The 22,643-nt window shown below is 40.9% G+C and overlaps 1 protein-coding gene across 1 annotated transcript; it reads right to left on the bottom strand.

Annotated features, from left to right (window-relative positions):
* Positions 1 to 178: 178 nt before the first annotated feature.
* Positions 179 to 16,160, bottom strand: LOC115022535 (integrin alpha-6-like). The gene is made up of 25 exons (XM_029453546.1): positions 15,928 to 16,160; positions 9,517 to 9,644; positions 9,326 to 9,405; positions 8,379 to 8,640; positions 8,048 to 8,179; positions 7,718 to 7,931; positions 7,440 to 7,633; positions 7,246 to 7,337; positions 6,564 to 6,688; positions 6,392 to 6,481; positions 6,211 to 6,272; positions 5,910 to 6,073; positions 5,684 to 5,827; positions 5,476 to 5,591; positions 5,213 to 5,369; positions 5,023 to 5,100; positions 4,853 to 4,932; positions 4,614 to 4,691; positions 4,423 to 4,525; positions 3,532 to 3,702; positions 3,309 to 3,410; positions 3,083 to 3,193; positions 2,433 to 2,531; positions 1,419 to 1,544; positions 179 to 620 (listed from the first exon to the last, which is right to left on the bottom strand). Exons 1-25 carry the CDS (start codon positions 16,101 to 16,103, stop codon positions 462 to 464), a joined length of 3,243 nt encoding a protein of 1,080 aa, XP_029309406.1. The 5' UTR covers positions 16,104 to 16,160; the 3' UTR covers positions 179 to 461.
* Between the last annotated feature and the right edge of the window lie 6,483 nt (positions 16,161 to 22,643).

Here is a 22,643-nt window from a genome sequence, read left to right on the forward strand (position 1 = left end):
AGGTTTTTTAAGTCACTGGTCTATGCATCAAGTGACTCTTTGCCCTGTAGGGCACGTAACATAAAGTACTCCTCACAAAGAATAAATACAAAACAATTCTGCAAACAATTACAAAAAATTACAAAAAGAATCTAGTAAGCCTCCCACCCTCTCTCCCTCCCCAGTCAACACTGAATGTAGTAAATGTACAAAACAAAGCTGTGACAGACAGTAGTTGTGAAGGACAATCTCCCACACTGCAACTCTTCTTCCAGTGATTCATACAGACTTTATCAAAGATCAAATCAGCCTCTGAAGCAGAATATTTGATCAAGAATGTAGTCCTACAAAAGTTTTTTTAACATGATTTACTTTGTTGATATTTACAGTCCACACTGTGCAAAGACAAGGCAGGAAAAATCTTTGAATTTGGGATTTCATCAGTAAGCGACAGGAAATCTATGTGAAGTCAGATCTCACTGTTAAGAATAATGTTCTTTGTCATGCCAGGTTGTCATCCAGGGCTTCTTTTCCAGGTTTTCCCAGTTACTACTCACTGGGTTTATCTCCTCCCGTTTTATCCGAACAGCGTTGTAACTTGGAACCTTGTCTTCATATTTGGTACGCTTAAAAAAGCCACACTGCAGAGAAGAAAGGGAAAAAACAGAATAACTATTTTGTTTCTTGGGGGGGGGGGATGCTATTTTCAGATTCACATTCAGAGAAAGCAAAGAGGGTTGATGAGACATTTAATGTCATCAGTCTGTTTGACAGGCGAGAGCCAAGATGCAGTAAATCCGTTAAGAGGTGCAAACAAGCCAACTGATCTCCTTAAAGAAAACATGTTTTCCCCGTTTTCTTAAAAGTAGAGAAAGAAACCTTTAGACCGAGCACTGCATGTGCGATGGCGACAAAACAAAGTGGAAATAGAGGAAGAGAGAAAATCAAAGAGATGCAAATCAGCCCCAATGGTGTAGTTCCTCAGTCATTGCTCATCAGCCATCACCTCCCCTGGCCATGCAGGTAAAACTGTAATGATCCACACATAATCATGTGTGGAAATCTATGAGGCATTAATGCTTTGCAGAAATAGCTTTTATAACAGCATTCATATCACACCGCTTGCCTAATACCAGGAAGCAATGCTTTTGTAGCAAAAAAAGGAGCGAGAGAGAAAGTTTCACTCATTCATGGCAGGCCGGGTAATGTTACCCTTTCCCTTTTTTATGCATTTGTCAGTCTCTCTTTTTCTGACGGGTCCTCTTTACTCTTTTTCTCAAAGACACACTGAGGAGAGGAACATTGTTAGAACATGTATGTAATTGCTGTTATGGATACCTAAAGTTGGTCTGCAAATTGTGCTTTATAGACTGCTGGGTCTTCAAAATGTAAGTGTGCTGTATGTGTTTTTATGAGCGGGGTCTGTTCTTCAGTGTTACCTTCCACAGAAGGAAAGCCAACAGGGCCAACCACAACAGCCCGAACAGGATGGACAGCACAATGATCCACCACGGCGCTCCGCCGGACTGGGCTTCACGCCTCTCTGGGAACACAGTCAGACTCACCTGGGGAACACAATACAGTCGCAGAACATCAGCATTGACATCTCTGGATCAGTGTTAACTACACTTCTAAATGTATTTTCATTCTTTCTAATTATATAGTACACAAGCTCAGGTTTTTAATGTTTATGCGTTACACTGACATCAGCATTTAAAAGGACACTACATATATTTTGAAAGTAATTTTGGGGGATTTTCATGCCTTTAATGATAATGAAGATGAGAGGTTAGGACAGGGGGAGAGAAGGGGAAGACATGCAGCAAATGGCCACAGGTCGGACTCGAATCATGGTCCACTGTGACAAGAACTGTATATGGGTCACCTGCACTACCGGGTGAGCTACCGGGGCGCCCAAAAAGGACACTATATTAAGAATATTGTCACCGCTTTACCTTCCCGTCAGACAGCCCTTTCTGATGGGGAACTGAAGCTGCTATATCCATCAATGCTCAGGCCAGAGCCATCAGACTCACTTTACCTTGCAGAGCACGGGGAGTTGCTGCTCTACCGCTGCCTTGATCGGTTAGTGTGTTTTGTGTCGTTGTGTGATTTTGGTGAATTCGGATTCACCCAAGTCACACAATAACACTAACTAACCGATTGAGGCAGCGGTAGACCAGCAACACCGTGTTCTGCGAGGTGAAATTACTTTTTTCTCAAGAGAGTCTGGTGGCTTTGAAGAGAGAATAGAGAACGGCTTTGCTCCTGTGCCGGTATTGTAGGTAATATACTGACCATGAATAAGTACCTCATACAATCCCACTTCAAAACATTCAAACTATCCCTTTAAGGCATGTTGTATAAAACTGACATTACATGTAATAAATGATCATTTCCCTTTCTTAGTACTGTCACATATTGAAATACTTTTTTCTGTTGTGTTTAATTACAAGTGTCTCCGCATGTTCCAGTATTATGTTCTTTGCTTTGCTGTCGACACTCAGATGAGCCTTCACTTTCACCTCCACATGATGGAAGTCAGAAAAATCCTGTTGAAGAGAAAGAAGATCAAATTTAGATTAAAAAAAGGTAAGAGTTAAACCAATACATTCCTCCATTAAACTCTGCAAAGAGATTTTCTAATGAGCACCCTCATTTATAAAATGATTTTAGTGATTGAATGTGATTGTTAATGATCATTTATGGAAATGATGGCTAAGTTTTCAAAAGGACGTCTGGTGAAAACGTAATGCAGCTCTATAATGAAATTACATTTCAATTGAATTATTAAGTTATAAGTTGATAATTAATAATAAATTCGTAATTCAACTCATATTTCTAAATCCTTTGTGTTTGCGCATTAGTTTTAGTGTTTATTTTAGTAAGTAAGTAAGTAACTTTAACATCCCAAACATGAGACTACTAAAAAAACAAACATTTTATTAGGTGAGAACAACGTTTGAATTATTAAAAATGTTTATATACAATATGTTATCATTTGAGACTATCAGGGTAGTGATGCTGATTCTCAATATTATTAAGTTGCTGACATAAAAGTTGAGTAAAAACACTTAATGTCTCCTGCAGTCAGTTTCGTTACCTCTATGAAGGTGCTGTTCCAGAGGCGAGAGTTGAGAGTGATGACTGCATTACTGTCCAGGCCCTGCAGGGGGCATGTTATCCTCACACATTTGGCCCCTTTTTCACAGGACTGTCAACAAAGACACAGTACAACATTACCATGGGATTCCCCTTGTACTATTTGCAAATGTAAATACAATCTATTAATATAAACCAAAGAATAGAACTTGGAAGGGTAGTGTTACCAGAGTTATCAATTTCTTCTTGTCAAGTAAACGTGAAATAGTGCCCTTGTCACTTCCTGGGATTTCTTCTACTGCTCTTCTGTTCCTGGTTTTACTTGGCTCCTTAAAGCAGAGAAGAAAAAGCACATTAACATTTTTTATTTGATGAAATAAATATACATCTAAAAGCACATACTTCTACTGCTGTTTAAAAATAAATAGCAGTGGCGATGTTTTCACCTACCACGGAAATGGTGTTGACCTCCCCTTTAGGAGTGCACTCCATTTGTTCCACTCCAGTGGAGCTGATCTCCATCAGGTAGAGCAGCCACTTCTCATTCGCTGTGTTTTTTGGCCAGTCGATGTTAAGGGTGGCGGTGCCAAATTTTTTCAAGTGCTTTCCCAGATTGATTATCTGTAAATCAAGACGGGATCAGTGGCCTACATTAGATAATATAATACGATTTATCTGACTAAAGCACATATACATGCAGAATCCTGGAGTATTAAACATGTCAGTAGCTGTGTTTCCATAAACGTTTGTGCGCCTTTTGAAGAATTGCATTAGAAAAGCTGTATAGAAATGACAAGATTTGATAAAACTTCCTCAATTGCACAAAAAAAGCATTTACGCTGGCTTGAGGTGGTATTTACCTTTTTGTCGAAAATGAGTTGATGCGCTAAGTGGGATATAATAACACCTTGTAAGTTTGGACGTAGCGAACATTTAACTCAAGACTCACCAGCTGTTTCTGCTGTCGGCGGCCCATGCTCAAGCATTAGAATCATTGCATTGATTTGTCTTTGTCTCCCGACAGCATGAAACATTGCCAATACTAGCTAACATGAAAGAACAATTGAAACAAATTCCTAAAGAGCTCTCTCCATTTTTCTCTTGTAGATTGATTAGATGACCAAGTCGACTTGTTTCTTTTCCGGTTCTCAACCTCTCCTTCTTCTACTCTGTTTATTACAGCTATGCGTAAAACGTAGCCTATACCGCCAACATCTAATTAATTTGCATTTCTTTTTTCCGACATTTCAAAAGTTAGCTTAAAATTCGCTTGACAATTGAATGGAAACAGGACTAGTGAAATAGAAATGACTTCGGATCTAGTAGGTGTTCTGTACTCACTCTGAACTGGTGTATGAGGGCACTGCCAATGTCACTTTCAGTCTTCATGGCCGTCTCCCCTTTCACCTTTCCTGTAAAGTAGACCTGGGACGGCTTGGCTTGTCTGGAGAGACGGAGTGGCGCAGTTAGTAGCATGATTCTGTGCATTCTTGTGTCTTATTGGATATGAGCTGTATGTTTGTGTTTCTTACCCTGATATAGACAGCCGCAAACTGATAGCCACCTTTGCCTTTGCTTTAATAGGGGCCATTTTGTCCTGGTTGCTTGTCCTGTCGGATCAGAGGTTACACATGCGGCAAGTCAGAAACTCCTTATGTACTACAAATATTATTGCATATTTAAGGTAAGTGCATTACGGTCCAGGAGCGTACCGCTGTATCTGTAGTATTATTTATTCACTTGATAGTATTGCAAGCTTAGATTTACTTACGTATTTAGCTGAAGATCAATCTCTAGTTCGGTAGTGTTGAGAGAGATGCCTAATGTACTCAGGATAATATAGAAGGTCGTCTATATGCAAAAAAACACCGAAACATTATATAAGTACCAACAAGTGCCACTTGTGCAGAGGATTGTCCAAAAAAAGTGACTTCCTCTCACCTCTGAGTTGCCTCTGAACGGGTTTCCAAGGTCACATTTGGCGTTCGAACCGTCTTTATTGGCTATACAGACGATCTCCTGAAATCAAAAACAAGTATCAATCAGAACCACTTTGGATTGTGTGTGTGTGTGTGTGTGTGTGTGTGTGTGTGTGTGTGTGTGTGTGTGTGTGTGCGAAAGAGAGACTCACATTCTGTGTAGAGCGGTAAGCAGAGTAGGTAAGGGAGCGTGGGAGTGTGGCGAGCACTGACGCTTCGTGCGCATCATCTCCTTTTTGATTGGATACTTTGACCTCCAACGCGATCTCCTTCTGGTCGCTGAGCGAGATCAGCGGAAAGTCGCCCACCCTTTGTCCGGACAAAAGTTATGAGTCTATATGCCACGGAAGTAATAGACTTGATGCTCTTGCAAAAACGTGTGTGTGTGTGTGTGTGTGTGTGTGTATCCTCTTACTTTGGTAATGGAGTGAACGTGTCTTCGTCAGTTGTCCTGTGGCCGAAGCGATACTCTAACTGCAAGTTGCTCTCACAAATATTGTCTGCGCCACAACCTTCCTTCAGGAAATTCACCTAAAAGCAAATACAGTTTTAGATTACATAGATACAGTGGGAACATCAAATCTACTGCACGTCTGTAAAATCTATCTTTCATGCATACGCACCTCAGATCGAATGGTCGATGGCACTTTGGCGTCCAGGACAGGTGGTACTTCAGTAGTTGAGCTCTGTCTGCGTTTACGGTTGCTGTTCTGGATTTCCACGGACACATCGATGAGGATCCCGTTCAGCTTGTCTCGAATATTTTCCTGTAGAATGACACAAATTACTCACCACCCACAGTGCACTTGATCAAGAGGGGAGAAAGAAATGTCCAGAGAGAGTCACAACCTGCATGACAAGCTGACGCGTAATGCACTTTTCTGCTCCTTTGCTGTCCATGGTGATGATTCCTTTGGACTCGTAGTTTTTCTCAGACTCCCCTGAGAATTTTGCCCTGGGATTAAGACCGATCTTTTTGTATTCAGCGTCCACCATGATGGAGTACGCCACCGCTAGATGGGACGGAGACAGAGGAGGATACAGAATGACGTGAAGTGTGGTTTCTTGCTGTTGAATCTCTGATAATAAGAACCAAAAACACAATGAAGTCGACATGTTGCTTTGTAAAGAAAAAGATAGCTCAGCTTACTCAGTCTGGGAGAGTAGCTCTTGGGGTTGGCAGTGTAGGTAAAGCACGCCTTAACTTCCAAGCTGGAGACACAATGCAGTTTATCCACAATCAAACACAGTACTGGCATAGTGTTAAACAGCTTTTCCTCAGATTCTTGAATGTCGAGAAGCACTTGCTGCAACAAAACAAACACACGTACCAGGAGCTGCCGTCACAGTTCTTCTTGGTTAGGTCGATTTCCTTCGGTGAGAACGTGATTTTCTTCTTGATGTTAATAACTGGACGGGCTCTGAGGAGGACAGAACTCAAGTGAGCAAGTCTGTAACCGTGATCAGAGACGAACAGTGAGACAAATGTGCCAGTTTACTCACTTGTAGACAAAGACGGAGTCAGAGAGGGACCCGACAGCCAGGTCAGGGTAGGAGTTCCTATCTAGGTCCATGTTTCCTGCCAAAGAGTAGCCAAACATCTCCACTCCGGGCTGGCCGGACAGAACCTAAAGCGAAAGAAACAGCCACTTAATGTACAGTATGTATTAAGGCTGACCCGAATGCTTCAAAGCTTTGACCGTTGCCATGGTAATTGACGTTCAAATCCGTATATAAATGCAGCGTTTCTTTATTATTATTATTATTATTATTATTATTATTATTATTATTATTATTATTATATGCATTACCCTAAAACAAATCACAAATAGTCCATGAAATAAGGAATAGTAGTCCAACATTATTCATTATGCATCAACATGAATTATTTGGTTATTATTACCAATAATAATTGGTTAATACCAATTATTATTGGTATTCTGAGAAGGATGTTGCCGTTTGCTGTGGGTAAAGGGTGTGTGGGTCTGTGTGTGTGTGTGCGCGCCGCTGTCCCTGGTAGTAAAACGCAGCGGAGGAGATCTTAACATACTCTTAACACAACCTGCTACTTTTTGGTGGCGCAATTCTATAACTATGGACACTATTCACTGTGGACTTATAATGATACAACTTGTATTTAGTGCATATAATATATATATATATATATATATAATATAATATATACCTGTGCAGCTTTTTTAAAGGTGAGATCTGTGGCTGCTCCGTGGTAGATGTAAACATTCCCTGCACCCTCATGTGGAGCTCCCACTGCAAAATCTGACGGCAAGAACGACAAGTGTGGTTATACAGGTACATATATTTAATTCTTCCTCAATATCATGCATATTAGTACTTTTCTATTTTAGCCTTGCAGCTCACCATGGTAACCATCCTGATTTATGTCTCCGAGGTTTGCCACAGCCAGGCCAAACATGGAGTTCTTGGGTCCGTCTATTCTGATGGGCATGACTTTGTTCCACTTTCCAGCTTTGTTGATGTAGACGTAGACAGCTCCTCCGATTTCCCCGTCCTTTTCAAAGTACTGAGGTGCTCCCACCACTATGTCCTGCCAACTAACAAACAAGGGCAACGCTTCTTTGTGAGTATACAGTAATAGCGATAGTAACAGGTTGTGTGCATCACCCTGCGTCACTCACCCGTCCCCATTGAGATCCAGCACAGCCAGATCGTAGCCGAAAGACGAGGCCAGTCCTTCCCCTTCCAGGGTGAACTCTTCTAGCATGATGCTAGTGGTTTCCGCGCCTTTCTTCAGCAGCACCACCGCTCCACTGTGGTTCGCTCTTGGAGCTCCTGCCACCACCGTCAACTGACCCTTCTTGGTCAGACTCTTCCCCGAGTCCAGAGAGAAGCCTGGGAGACAAAGGAATGCTTGCTTACATAGTCAGAGGTAGTTAGGTACCTGACGATGGAGCGACTGAAGGGATGTTGTAAGAATGAATGGATGAAGAGAGCGAGCAGTGTCTTACCCAGGTAGCTGTTGTCAGGAGCAGGTACCAGGTCAGGGTTCTTTTGGTCCTCATCTCCCACTTCAAAAGGACCGTCGTCATAGATGTCCATCTCCAGAAAAGTTTCGTTCTTTTGTTCCAAGCGTACCATACCTGGGGAGAAGAGGAGGGCAGGTTAGGACGGGAGAGATCTGGCTTGCAATAAAAAGATACAAAACTCATAACTAAATTGGAATGACAGTGTCCAGTTGGAAAATTTTATCGTATTGCCCAACCCTAGTCGGTCCGTCTTTTCTTCGATTTTATTGACACACACACACACACACACACACACACACACACATTAGACTACCTTTCCAGTTGTACGCTCCAGGAGCCCCAAAGATGAGGTAGTGGTAGTCCTTGTCGAAAATGGCAGAGATGCCCTGCTGGCAGGAGCCAAACATCTCGTGGCCTCTGGGCCGGCTATCACAGAAATGCCAGCTATCTCCTTCTTCATTGGACGAGGGATTGATAGTCAAAGACTGACTCATCACGTAGCAGCGACCGATAATGTCACGGGACTCGATGTTTGTGCCCACATTGTTCCGCCGCTGGTAGCGATGGGCACAGGTCTACGAGGGAAACAGAAACATACGGCAAAGTTGATTTAATGTTGTTTAATGAGAAAATGGTGATGTTGAAATGGCAGTTTAGAGTTTGGATGCCATTGTAATTCACAAATTCCCGTTAAAATTTCACCTTAAGTATCCCCAAAGCCAGATAAACCAAATACGGGTATATTTGATATTTTGTAGATATCCATTGTTTAAGCCAGTTATTTATAAAGCGAAAATGAAAAACTTGCTGCTTTTTTCTGTTTTAAATAATTGTAAATTGAAAGAATTTAGTTTTGAAATGTTGGTTGGACAAAACAAGAAATTTCGATGATGTCATCTCAGGCTCTGGGAAGTAGATCTTTGTTCTTTGACCATTTGATACAAGTGATTGATCTAAAAAATTATCTTCAGATTAATCGACAATGAAAAGAATCTTAAATTCAGCGATCTTTTTTTTTTGTCTGCTTAATTTAGAGCAGGGGTTCTAAGCGGGGGCGGTAGCGCCCCCCCCCCCAGGGGCTCTGGAAACAATATTTTTGAAAGGGGGGGGCGACAAATGACTGAAACGATTAACCAATTATCAGAATAGTTGCTGATACATTTTCTTTTGATTGACTTACTGATTAAGAGCTCTGAGTTGGTAATAAAATAGATAAATTCGTGGTCAGATACAAACACACACATGAGACACATGTCTTACCATAACCTTGCCTCCTGGCCCCTGACTGCTGACTGACACTCCCATCCACTGGTTCTCTTTGCTTTCTTTCTTTTTATCCTCTACACAGAGACACAAATAGACAGAAAGCGGATAATGTGACTCAAATATTTAGTGTGTTGGGGGGGGGTAGCCTAAATCGTAGTGGAGAAATGCACAGGTGCATATCTTACCGTTGTCATCAAAGAGCACTCTGTTGCAACTACTTGAGGAAGAGGTCATGTCACAGTTGTACAGTCCTCCTGTCACCTTAGATGTTTGACCCCTCAGGGCTTTTGCTCTCGGGGCACCGACCAGCAGCCTGCAACAGACACACAAATGACTCCGTCAAACCAGTGATTCTCAAAGTGGGGTCCGTGGAACAGTTTTTCAGATTCATTTATTTAAATTACCAATACTATTTTATTCATTTCTTTACAAAAGGCTTTATAGTTCTACAAATACTATTTGTGATCTATAATAGTTCATAGATTACATTCTAATCTAACAAATATATAACTCTTAGAATCTGAAAATTAGTTTAATACATGTTTAATCTTATTATTAATCTTACCTTTGTGTTCATTGTGTTTCTATTCTTCCTTATTGTAAAGCAATGTGTAATGCATTTCTTGTTATTATTATAATATCTATATTATGTCTAATATCTTTCTAATACATTTGTTTTGGGTTGTTATTTTACATAACTAAGACAAAAGAAGTGCACAAAATGGTGCTGCATCAAATGACTCTAAGGGACATACATGAGGGGGGTCCCATGATACTGGTATATTTCCTATCTTGTAAGGGATTCAAAATTGAGAATCTCTGCGTTAAAACATATGCAGCTCAATCAACTGCACATTGTAAGCAGAGACACTTCTTTTTGTCTAGCTCCCAGATTAAGAAGCATTCTGGCATTTCTTCCACTTGCACATTATATTATCACACATTCCAGTCTACTGTATCACACAGCAGTCATATTCACACACACAAACATACACATCCGCCACGAAACTGATGTTCCATTTCCTCACGCTCCAACTGAGTCAAAGACCCCTTTCAAATGCCTGCTGTGGTTGATTGAGCCAGGCTTTCTATCTCTCTCACACACACACACACATACACACACACACACACACACACACACACACACACACACACACACACACACACACACACACACACAGAGGCCGCCATTGTGGACCAAGGACAAGGGCAAATGCCACACCCAAGTCTTGACGATGGGCATCCAGTTCCCTGGGTTTCTTACAGAGTAAATCAAACAATTCAAGGACGACATCCTTTCAACTGATGCTTTGTGGAGGTTTACACTTGTGTCAATGCACACATATTTCTCTCTCTCTCTCCCTGTATGCTCTCTCTGGCTTGCTTTGTTTGTCTGATGACCTCCAGAGTTAATGCTGCACAGCATACTGTCTTCACCAGATGAGATTACGCAAAGCCATTTTAATCTGGAACACAAAGCATTCTCCGATACGCTCACCATCTGGGAAGGAATCAACAGAGACATATAGTACAGTCAGAGTAAAGAGCTGAGGGTAATGTGATCAGCATGTTTGCAGCGTAGACCTCGCTCGTCAACACTGCAAACACTAACTGCATGTGGGAGAAGATGTCAAAATATAAAGCGTAACAGCGTAAATCATCGTGATCATTGACTTCAGCAGGCGTGACGGGGATTAGCAAACGACAATAAATCTATTTAAATGACATACAAAACTATGCCTTATTATAATTGTCCACAGTCTTATAGTGCTGTCGATATGAGATGGATTTAAATGAGTTTTACAGGAAATAAAGTATGAAGACATTTCTCTTATGTCATCGCAATGGAAACAAACTCACAAACTGTTTATCCCATTTAAACTACTGGATTGGTTTGGCTTTGTTTCAAATTCCAGAGCACTATAATTTGTGCCGTTAGCCCACCAAGTACGTGTCCAATCCTGTCTCTTTGTTTTGAACCACTAAGGGAGAGAATGACACTTGACACAGAATTCAACTCTCCACCTTAACCTGCACTACCATACCGAACTGAAAACATATTTTCACACCGAGTGCTTGTCCATCAAAGACGAGTCTGATTCAATTGAGTTATCACTTCAAAAAGGTGCGTGACTTACAGTGAACTCCCAGGAGGGCACATCTCCACGATCATAATCCTCAGAGACACGGGAAGACAGGAGAATGGAGGGAAAGAGCTCTGCAGACACTTTGGACTTTGGGAAATGGGTTCACTGGGTCTGGAGTTTCTGCTGCATTGATGGCTACTGTAGCTCCTAATTCTACACAATCACATTGTGATATATGTTCTGTGTCTCGTTTAGTGTGTGTGTGTGTGTGTGTGTGTGTGTGTGTGTGTGTGTGTGTGTGTGGTAGGTATAAATAATTTATTGGTCTCATTGAGTTTTACATTTCGACCTTGCCAAGAGGGCAGCATGAGCATTGTTACAACAATACAAGCAGACAAATGCAACGATCACACACTAGTACAAAAGAAGAAGCACAATATCCAGGTAATATGCGATACTACCTGTTATAATGCATAAAACAGGTATCATTTCAGATTTGAACAAATGATTTCAGTGAGTTTAAGAGCACGCACATTGACCAAGAGTGCTATTTTCTCTATCCTCTAAAATTGACTTAAATTCCCCCAAGTAATGAGATCTGACAATCCCACGTCCTTCTGTTCACTATTCCAGGGAGAAGGGGCAGCGTATTTAAAAGCAGAATAATTTTGACAGCAGAAAGTCTTTGCATTATAAAAAGCCTTGTTCGAGAATCTGAATTGGAGACTAATCTCAATCGACACGTATTATCTTTACGCTACACATTACTTTGTGTGTTATTGTGATAAGGTTAACCTGCTGTGACCCAGCTGTTTATCTAAACATTCACCAACAGCAGAGGAAGCCCCAAACACACAGGCTTAGTCTACACTACAGGAAGGACAAAGACAAACAGAAAGAGGGAGATAGTGTGTGCGTGTGTGTGTGTGTGTGTGTGTGTGTGTGTGTGTGTGTACTGGCAGTGGCACTCACACATACAGTAAGAGTGACCATCAGAGAGACATCCCATTGAGAGATGTGAGTTTTTTTCCACAGCAGTAAATTGGCTGCCGACTGTTCTAAGGCACATCCCGTTGCTTAGCGACAGCTAGCGGCACCCAGTCAACTAGACATCCAAATGGGTTGCAGATCTAGAGGTTTGTGTTGTGTGTTACCCAACTTCTCTCTCCATATGTCTGCCAGGATCTAGCCCGCTGAGTCTGAATAACAGCTGATATTTGGTGCCCAGATGTAAATCTGATTCATGTTCCTCTCAGCATTCTTCCAGTCATCACCTCTCACTTTTCCTCACTTCTTTTCTCTCTCTTTGATGTTGGATATCCTCAGATAACCTGAGGGGAAGGGCGGAGGGGGAAGGACTAAATCCTACTCTCATATACAGGCAATATACACTCACACAAACAGTTGACTTAAACTCTATAGTTTTCCTATTGTCTACTCTATCGTTTCTAGAATGTAGACACAGCATGTGACATTACTATTTAACATGCCAGCATGTCTTACTTCCTGTTTCCCACGGTGTGTCCCTATATCCTTTACTTTAGCTACATCTACATTTCTCAAGAGCAAGTTTTATTTCTCAGAAACACACACACACACACACACACACACAACCACACACACTTTCTCCCACACATTTCTCACATTTGATCCAGGCTCTTAAACTTCTCTAACCTCTCACTTGGTCTGTTCCTCCCTCCTCTCCCCGCTCATGCATTTTGCTCTTGATTTTATTATACAGACAGCTCCTTCTGGCAATTATGACCAACCATGGAATGCAACACGCACGCACGCAGACACACACACACACACACACACACACACACACACACACACACTGACACGTGCACATACACAAACCCATCAGCTCCTGCCCTCTCTTGCAGGTACATGTAACACTCATCCCCGTGGGGCATGAATGAGCGATGCTGGAATAAATAAGACTGAATTAAAGTTGGCGTGCATGGCTGGCAAAGGATTGTGACTCACTGTGCACACGCAGCAGTGAGAGACACATAGGGGGGCACACAAGCAGAAACACGCCAACATTTACTTCAGCACACATGATGTTGCAATGTGCGTTGGTCTAAATCACCGTCAGCACATAACCTCTTTTCTACTTTATTTTGCCTCAGGTTAGAAATGTATCAAGCAGCACACTGCGCTCTCTGACACTCTTCCAAGTGACTGACAACAAGGCAACGCCTCAGTGCTCAGCCACAGCATGCATCAGCACCATTAATACACACCAAACAAGCACTCACACACACATGCATACACAGGCAGCACACAAATGCATGTGCATACACAAATACAGAGTCCACAGTGAGAGCACATTCCACCTCTATAACAGCAGTATGAGCACCGTCACTTGCAAAAACAAACATGGCTTCCTGCTCCACCATGCACACACACATTCAAACTTGTGTTATAATGTAACACGGATTTCCTGCTGAAGGTTCAAGCTTCTCAGTTTTAGAATTGTACTTTGACAACAGATTTAGGGCAAATTGCTCTGTATCACGACACATAAACCCACTGAAAACTGAAAATCCACAATTGCTTTATCAAAAAACTAATTGTATTTGTATAACAGTCTAAAACTCAAAGTATTCAGTTTTAGACAAGGAGAAAATCCAGCATATCTTCACATTTAAACATCTGGAACAAGCAAGTGTTTGTCATTTTTTGCTTGAAAATAATTACATAATGAATGGATTATCAAAATGTGCAGATACATTTACTGCCAATTGAATTAATAACCTAATGGTTTCAGCAGGTAACATGTCCACTGACAACTCAATCTACATTATTCACAGAATCTAACTTTCTAATGTTCTTTTTTCTTGTATTTAACTTTACAACCTGAAGTAGGGGGGCTTTGGTCTAGTGCTGATCACCATGTGTCTTTCATTTAGACCTAAAACTAGGACACACACTGGCACCGTGTTTGCGTGTGAGTATACGTGTGTGTGTGTGTGTGTGTGTGCAGCTGTAGTAGAAGTCCACCACTGTCCCTAATACAGTACAAGATGCACTTTTTTTAGATTATGTCATTTAAAGTAGGCTACAGTACCAGCAACACCATGAGTGCCTCTAGAGGGGAGCAAAATCTGATCATAGATGACTATGTGTGCTGTTCACACAGAAATGATTAATACACAGCCTTTTCTATCTTGCAATTGGTCAACAAATGTGGCGAAACTCAAGCTCCACATAGCATATGTGTTTGTACAACTAATGCCTACGGGTCACCACAGCAACCACTGGAAGATATTCAAATGATTAAGTCACAGAGTAATTAAGCATTTTCAAAGTTTTTATTTTCCTCCACAAAAGTTAAACTCTGTTCTTAAACTGTTATTGTTACTTTATTTATTTTAATTAAGATTTGATATACAAACCATATGGTGGTTATAAAACATTATGCATTGTTCTAGATTAAGATTTCTAACCATGTATACATCGACTACAACATTAAAATACTACTTACACATCCACGCAGCATTAATAATAATCCATGGATATCTTTTTTTTGGTAGTTTAAGTACATTTTTATTGTTACTTATTTTTTACTGATGTTAAAGTTTCAATACAGGACTTTTACTTGAGTACTTTTACAGTATGGTATTGCTATTTATAATCTGAATACTTCCTCCACCACTGATTATGGGCCTGCAAAACAATTTGAAGTCCTTTAATCACAAACCCAGGCAAACATGTATATTTATTTCTGGCTGGTCCATTATATAGTCAAATTAAAGATTAAAGTATGTGTCTGCTCTGATCTCAGGTCAGTTAATATTCAGGCTATTAAAACCAGATGATGTATATATAATGGCCGTTAGCCTTTATGCAGAATGACAAACCCCTCTGAATCAACGCCCATAAAAATGCCAACAATGATTCAATGAGATGTTTTGGTCCCAAAACTCTGTCTCACCTCAAACCACTGTGGGATAAAATCAGCAAAAGAGAGAGAGAGAGATGTGAGCGTAGTGATGTAATGTGGGCGCGCGCCGTTAAGTGCACGTGTGCAAAAACCTGCTGTGGTGGTCCAATAAAATCTCTCAAATAAGTAACCTGGAAGGAGGGACTAACAACGACTAACAATGGTTCGGCCTATGGTTACATTTACAACAGGTGTCAAAAGTAAACTTTGTTAAGAAGCAGGAAAAAATAGTTTGCTGAAACTTAGTGAAAAGTGTCAATGCTTTGAAACTACCTGCGAAATACCTGAGCTCAAACACTACGTATCATTTTTGAACTCGTGACATTTTTACGGTAACTTAAATGATGTCTGTAAGTGTTTTTAGAGGGGTTTTCATCTCCCGTAGCAGCTCCTAACACTCCAAAATAAACTTCAATCCGTCTACTTTGATGTGACATTTTAATTACATGGTTACAGAAGTTATTTTAATGACGTGTTTCCAGGGATAGGACGGCTAAGAAGTAGCTAGCGTTAACTGCCTCCAAACATGCCCCCCCCTTAAAAAGTGTGGCTCTTACATTCTCTTATCCTTAGGAGCAAGCTGCCAGTGCATGGCGAGAGAGAAGCCGAAGTAGCTGCCTGGATCTCCGTTCTTCTGCAGGACATTCTCGGTGTCCAGGTTGAATGCCGACAGTTGCCCACATCCCAAAAGAAAAACGACCATCCACAGTCCACATGCGATCCTGCCCTCCATGAGACACAATTAAATACAAAGCTCCACGTGAACTAATGAAAGGTGAGTCCTTACTGAAGGAGGTGCTGAGTGCGACTGCTGGAGGGGTTGAATGTTGTGCACTTTACTTGCAGCTGCCCCTCCCACTGCTGGCAGACACTCCACCCCACTGTACCACACCTCAGATTGCTGTGAAATCTAACTTTTATTGTCAATTTTAGAAGGAAAAGATCAATGCTTTGTTTGTCTGTTGTTAGTTTGATGCAGATCAATACTGTAATCTAACCAGGCCAATGATGCCGGAGGCTTTGGCAAAACACACATGCAGTTAAATGGTGCTTCAGGCTACACTGGCAGCTCCTGACGGCAGATCTCTAAGTATAACACTGTAATAAAGACTTCAGTTAGACTCCCTTGGAAACACAGTAAAGAAAGCATATACTAAGTCCCACAAGAGGGAAAATATTAACAAAATACCCAGTGACATGAGAGTGCAATGTGCACACTTGTTTCACGCTCTCACAGTAAATTGTGTTCACTGACTTGAAGTTAGTCAATAAAGTAATTCGGACAGAAATGCTAATTCCTTTTGGTTTTGGATGATCAGTCCAGATATATTATAACCTAGAGTGGGAGAGACAGATGGAAACAGAGAAACAAAGAGATAGAGACATGATTTTTAGAAAGAAATAGAGATATGCAGCAGTGTGTTTGCAATACAGTAGCTGGCTTCTACAAACCGCAAGCCCAGAAATCCCAAACTATAAATTAGTCAGAATTTAGAGTTACAATCCTTTCCACGTTTTCTCCCTCAGATCACGACATGCTATCACCACAGGGCCTGTGTCTTCTGTAATGACTCATTAGATGAGTCCCGGAGACCAGACTGGGCACAGACCAGCACATTAACACACTCCCTCACTAGATGGTTTTCAAGGCATTCCATGAGGTGCTGACCCAAAGCCTGTCCCCACAACACAGCATTTTAGCAGACAACGCCGGCTTTGTCTGCACGTTGAGAAAGAGGGCAGACAGAACGGGAGAGGGAGAGAAAACCTGCCCACATACAGTATAAAAGGCACGAATAATGGTGGAAGAGGAGAATGCAGAAAGGGAAAAAGGGCAGGAGAGGAATGTGGTTCATTTGCAGGTCTGTTATCTACTGAAGTCTGAGGATCCGCTTTGTGAGTCAACATTACAAAAAACAGAAGTCTACTCATGAGCTTTTATAGCAGATTTTTTATTACCGGATAGGAATAATAAGGTACATTTCATACGTATTTGAACACAAGGAAAGGCTAATTGAATCAGAGTTTCAAAATCTGTTCTGGTCAGTCACATGTTTGGCAGATAAAATGACTCAATCTTAAAAAAATCTCCCTCTATAAAGTAGTAGAATCCCTAAATCATGTGACCGTCTGCCTGTTGACTCCATTTTTTGCATCTGTGTTGTTGTTTTTCCTGTCGAGTTTGGGCTGCCCCAGTTCTAGGTAAGAGCAGCTGCCAGCTGGACGATCCCCACCAGTGATTTATGGTTCTGTCTGTAGAAGGCCAGGAACAGGAATCAGCCTTATCGCTGATAAGAACAGCAGTGTGTAGAGTAAGGTGAGGTGTGTTAGCTCGCCCTTGGCTTGTTCTTTCACAATAAACTTCCATTCCCAAAGTGTGTGTGTGTATGGTATCATATTGACACAGCGACAACAGTAGGAACCCCCAATTAATTAACAGCGATATGACACTTCCTGTGTCTGACATTGGCTACTACTGCTGGGTTTTATGACAGCCAAAAAACACTCTTGATTGTGTTCATGTTTTTTTCTTTAACCTCAACACACACACACACACACACACACACACACACACCACAGCCTGTCAACAATAATCCCCCCTTTTCTTCTTCTCCTCTACTATCCTCCAGGGAAATGAAGGTCAACCATCGTGTCTACACATGCACAGATTGAAAGGCCACTGCAGCTACAGCGGAGCATCCATCTATTGACATTCAGTCATGATTTTATGGTTAAGGCACGCAAAATCCTACGCAGATATTAAGGAGCCGATCAGGAATTAATTGCAAATGAACACAAAGTAAAAAGGTGGTTCCCAACGCTGAATAAACAAATGTATTGTACTGATATGATGCTTGAGAACACACTGTTAAATGAAGCAGTATGAAATGGTTGGTTAGATACAGATTTCTGAATTTTCTTCCTGATCACTTTATTAATATAATCATTGATGATTAACTGTCAGGAGCTGAATGGCACATAACCATAATTAATCTTTAGTTACATATATATTAGCTACTATTAGCCCTTGCTTTTTTTTAAAGGGTCAATTATTTCAATGGTTTTACTCAATCTTTAACAAAATCAGCAGGAAACATTATAAATGCACACACTGCAAATTATTTAAATGACCTCTACCCAGAGTTAAGAATTGAACATGTTCAGATTTACGACAGCAGAGGAGAGCAAACCTCGCCTTGGGTAATAAAGTAGAGGAATTATAGAGAAAGCAATGTTCTCTGACACACACACACACACACCCATCAAAAATTCAACGCCTAGACTCGCCCGAGCCACATCCCTGTATTTGTTCTTTATGCTGCAGCTCCAGGTACACCAAGGTGAAGCAAACGCACACTCACTTGCAGGTGTGGCGCAATGAGCTGAGTGGTAGGGTGTGTGTGTGTCTTTATGACACTGTAGAAACACGTAGCCTTGGGATACTGATAAATACACACACACACAATTGCACTGTTTCACAATCATATTGAACTCAAAATCTTTCACAACTGCAACACATTAATGCACTTTCCATGAACATTATTGGTTATGTAAACCTGTTGTTAGTTGAAAACATAGAATGCCTTCAACAAAAACCCAGGACAGGCAGAAGATTAATGAGTGCAGGTCTTCTCAAGTAACAGCAGGCCGCTTGGGTTTGAGTAGACATGTTGTACAGTAGCATACCTTAAAGGTATAGTTAAACATTTTGGGAAATAAACTTAATGAGAGGTAGATGAAAAGCTTGATTCCACTCTCATGAGGGTGGTATCAATGTTCTCCTATAAAATTAAATGATATGTCATTGCATTCCTGAACTCGCAGCTGACAGAAACATTTAATTTTCTATTTTCCGTAGCCAAAGTGATCACAACAATTTACACGACTGAAACTTGACCCAATCATGTTGACATAATACAAAATCAAACAAATGTTCCCGGTCTAATGCCTTTTTATGCATTCGTAGCATCACAAATATCATGATTTTAATGCTTTAATTTCAGAGGAGGCTGTCCTTTATGAGAGAGAGAGTTCTTAGCTCATAGGACGTTGAGAACATTCAAGTGGTGAGGACGCTGTGCGATTGTTGTCCTGCAAAACACAAAGAAAACAAAGCTATCCGTCAGCAATCAAGTGACAGACGTCTAATTTACATTCCCCTATGTGGTATCTCTTATTCACAGTATTGATCCTACTTCTCAGTGGAACCTGTACTCATGGTTCAAACATAAAGACACACACACAAAATGCAGACTGTAACAGATCCTTTACCCTTCTTGATGAGTGTATTGATTACATCCAATACGGAGAAATTGATGTCTTCTCTTGTCCGGCAGTGCTGTCACACCCTCGGGACAAATCCAACCCTCCTTTGTACATTTACCTCCTGTGTGTGTGTGTGTGTGTGTGTGTGTGTGTGTGTGTCAGCCCTGGCCAGCGGATGTAATATGAGATAACAGTAGTAAAGTGTTGGTGGGTCCAGGTGTGCTACAAAATGTTAGTTAACCTGAGGGCGGTGCAGAGTGAGCAAAACGACAGATTCATATTGACGGCAGGTGTTTGTCTCAGCTCATAAAACATCATTCCTATCAGTATTTCACTGATAAGATATTGTGTCTAATTCCCTTGATTTCAGATGTACTGTACTGTTTTACTGTTCTGCTCTCAACTCCAATGATAATTAAGAATGTTGTGTCTTCAACCCTTACTTTAGCTTCTGGCCATAAATATCTGCAACATTAAAGTCACATTTCAACTCCCACCACACACAACCTTCTTATCTCTTTCAGACAACACTGTAAAGTATATTTGATGATAGATATTATAAAAAAATGCTATGTTGACCAGGCAATAATAACAAAAGTTAAGAGCACAGTCCCTGGACTGGCTGGGAAAGTATGGGCAGGGTTGGAAATATTGTTCTCCCCACTCTTTTGAGAAAGACAGTAAAGTCTAAATTGAAACACTGTGACCGTACTGTGTAGCGCCCACATGTCAGGGTGTAGCAGCTGGAGAATAAAACAACAGTCCAACCGTCAACTAAAATGCATATTTCATTTTTTTGATTAACTTTTCTCTCACTGAAATGTCCCAACAACTGTTATCATAGATTGTCATGAAAATTGATAAAGACATTCATGTTCCCGCAGGATGAATTGTAACAACTTTGGTGATCACTGAACTTAACATCCAGCGCCATTATTACATAGTTAAGAAATGTCAAATACCTGAACTAATAACATTAGTGCTAATTTGTTGACATCACTAAACCAAGATGGGGAAAAATCATACCGGCAACACATCAATATGTTAGCATTGTCATGGTGAGCATGTTAGCATGCTGACTTTAGCATTTATCTCAAAACACCCCTGTGCACTCACAGAGCTGCGGGGCTGTAGACTCTTGGTCTTGCTCATTTAATGTAGTTGAATTTAATACCAATACAAATAAATCATACAATATGTATCTTCCTTGCATTTGGTGTGCAATACTTAATTGTTCAAAACTTCAAGCATATTATAGTCAAAGAAAAAATATATAATTATTTCATTAAACAAAGTGAATAATGCAAATATATACAAAATATCATAATCGAAATCTAGCTGAGAAATATTATATGATGTCTATGATAATATGTAATATGGGAAATGGTCCCTGTATTAAATCTACCACTTCTAACCATAGCTCTGCTGTAGGGAATGCACACACACACACACACACACACACACACACACACACACACACACACACACACACACACACACACACACACACACACACACACACACACACACTGATCACACTCCAGCGCATCCCAATTGTCCATAACTCAAAGCTGGCAGCACAACAAAACAGTTTCCACCATAATGACTTGCTTTGGCAGCCAGATAAAGCTATACATTATTGGGTGAAACTAGTTGTTAACGTATACTACGCTTTTGTGAGCATTGTTTTAGAAATTCCTCCACCATTCCTCTCCATTGGCTCCATGGAGATAACTTCCTTACCTCTGTTTTTGTTCACAACACTATATTGTACATTAAAACACACACACACACACACACACACACACACACACACACACACACACACACACAGCTCAGTTTCTATTGTTGAAAATATCTTTGTTCTGTAGGAAGGAGCGTAGTCAAAGCAGGAAAGCTAAATGCGATGTCTCACTCAAGATAGGATACTCTTTGCATCAGCTAAATTAACTGTGATGTAATGAACTCTAATATAAATATCACATATATCATATGATAGTATTGTTTAGCGATGACAATAATACCGCTATATTTGGCCCCTTGTGGGCTTTGTCTGAGTCAGTACAAGTCTTTATCTTGGTAAAACATTTTGACAAAGATCAAAGGAAATTAAGATTTTTATGAGGAATAAAGAAATAAAACACTTGTTGTCCTTTCAAGCTTATCTGATCCTACCCGATTGTCTCCACACCACCAAGTGAGGCCCATACACACGCACACACACACACACACACACACACACATAACTAAAAGGGTATTGCTCTGAACTGCATAACCGGTTTTCCTTTGGTTTAAACACTGTAAGAGAGGGCATTGTGCAGGGCAGTGAACCTAGTGTGTGTTTATGTGAATTTGTGTGTGTGTGTGTGCGCGTGTGCGTTTGTGTGTAAATCTCACAGACAAAAGAGGCAGACAGTTACCATTTATCAGAGACCTTTTGGAGCTGCCTCGGGCGATGCATACCATCTACACGCACACACACACACACACACACACACACACACACACACACACACACACACACACACACACACACACACACACACACACACCCCTGCTCTTATTTTGACAGTCTGATGCAGTTGGTTAGAGTCAGGAAGGGTGTCAAAGAATCAAAGAGACACACAGAAACTAAAGAGATACACCCAGGAATCAAGGCTACACACTGGGATGTGTGGATAGCTTCCCTATCTGTGGTCTGGGAGCACCAGATCACTCCTCCAAAAATATTTCCACTGTGTTAAAAAGACAAAAAAGCATTCCTCGCAGTGAAAGTGTCAGGAGGTCAAAAGAGAAGGTTTTCCGCCTTGTAAGTGTCAATCAAGAGGGAACCCTCCCTGCGCCATGTCTGGTGACTCGAGTTTACAACCGTCTTCTTCTGCCACACACAAATACATTCTTACAGATTAACTGTAACTTGTGACACACAAATGCTCTACGTTACGGAGGCATAATGCATTCACCTGTTTTAATGAATTAACAAGATGATTATCTCAGAATTATGGGA

The sequence above is a fragment of the Cottoperca gobio genome, chromosome 17, assembly GCF_900634415.1.
Source record: "Cottoperca gobio chromosome 17, fCotGob3.1, whole genome shotgun sequence".
Lineage (NCBI taxonomy): Eukaryota > Metazoa > Chordata > Actinopteri > Perciformes > Bovichtidae > Cottoperca > Cottoperca gobio.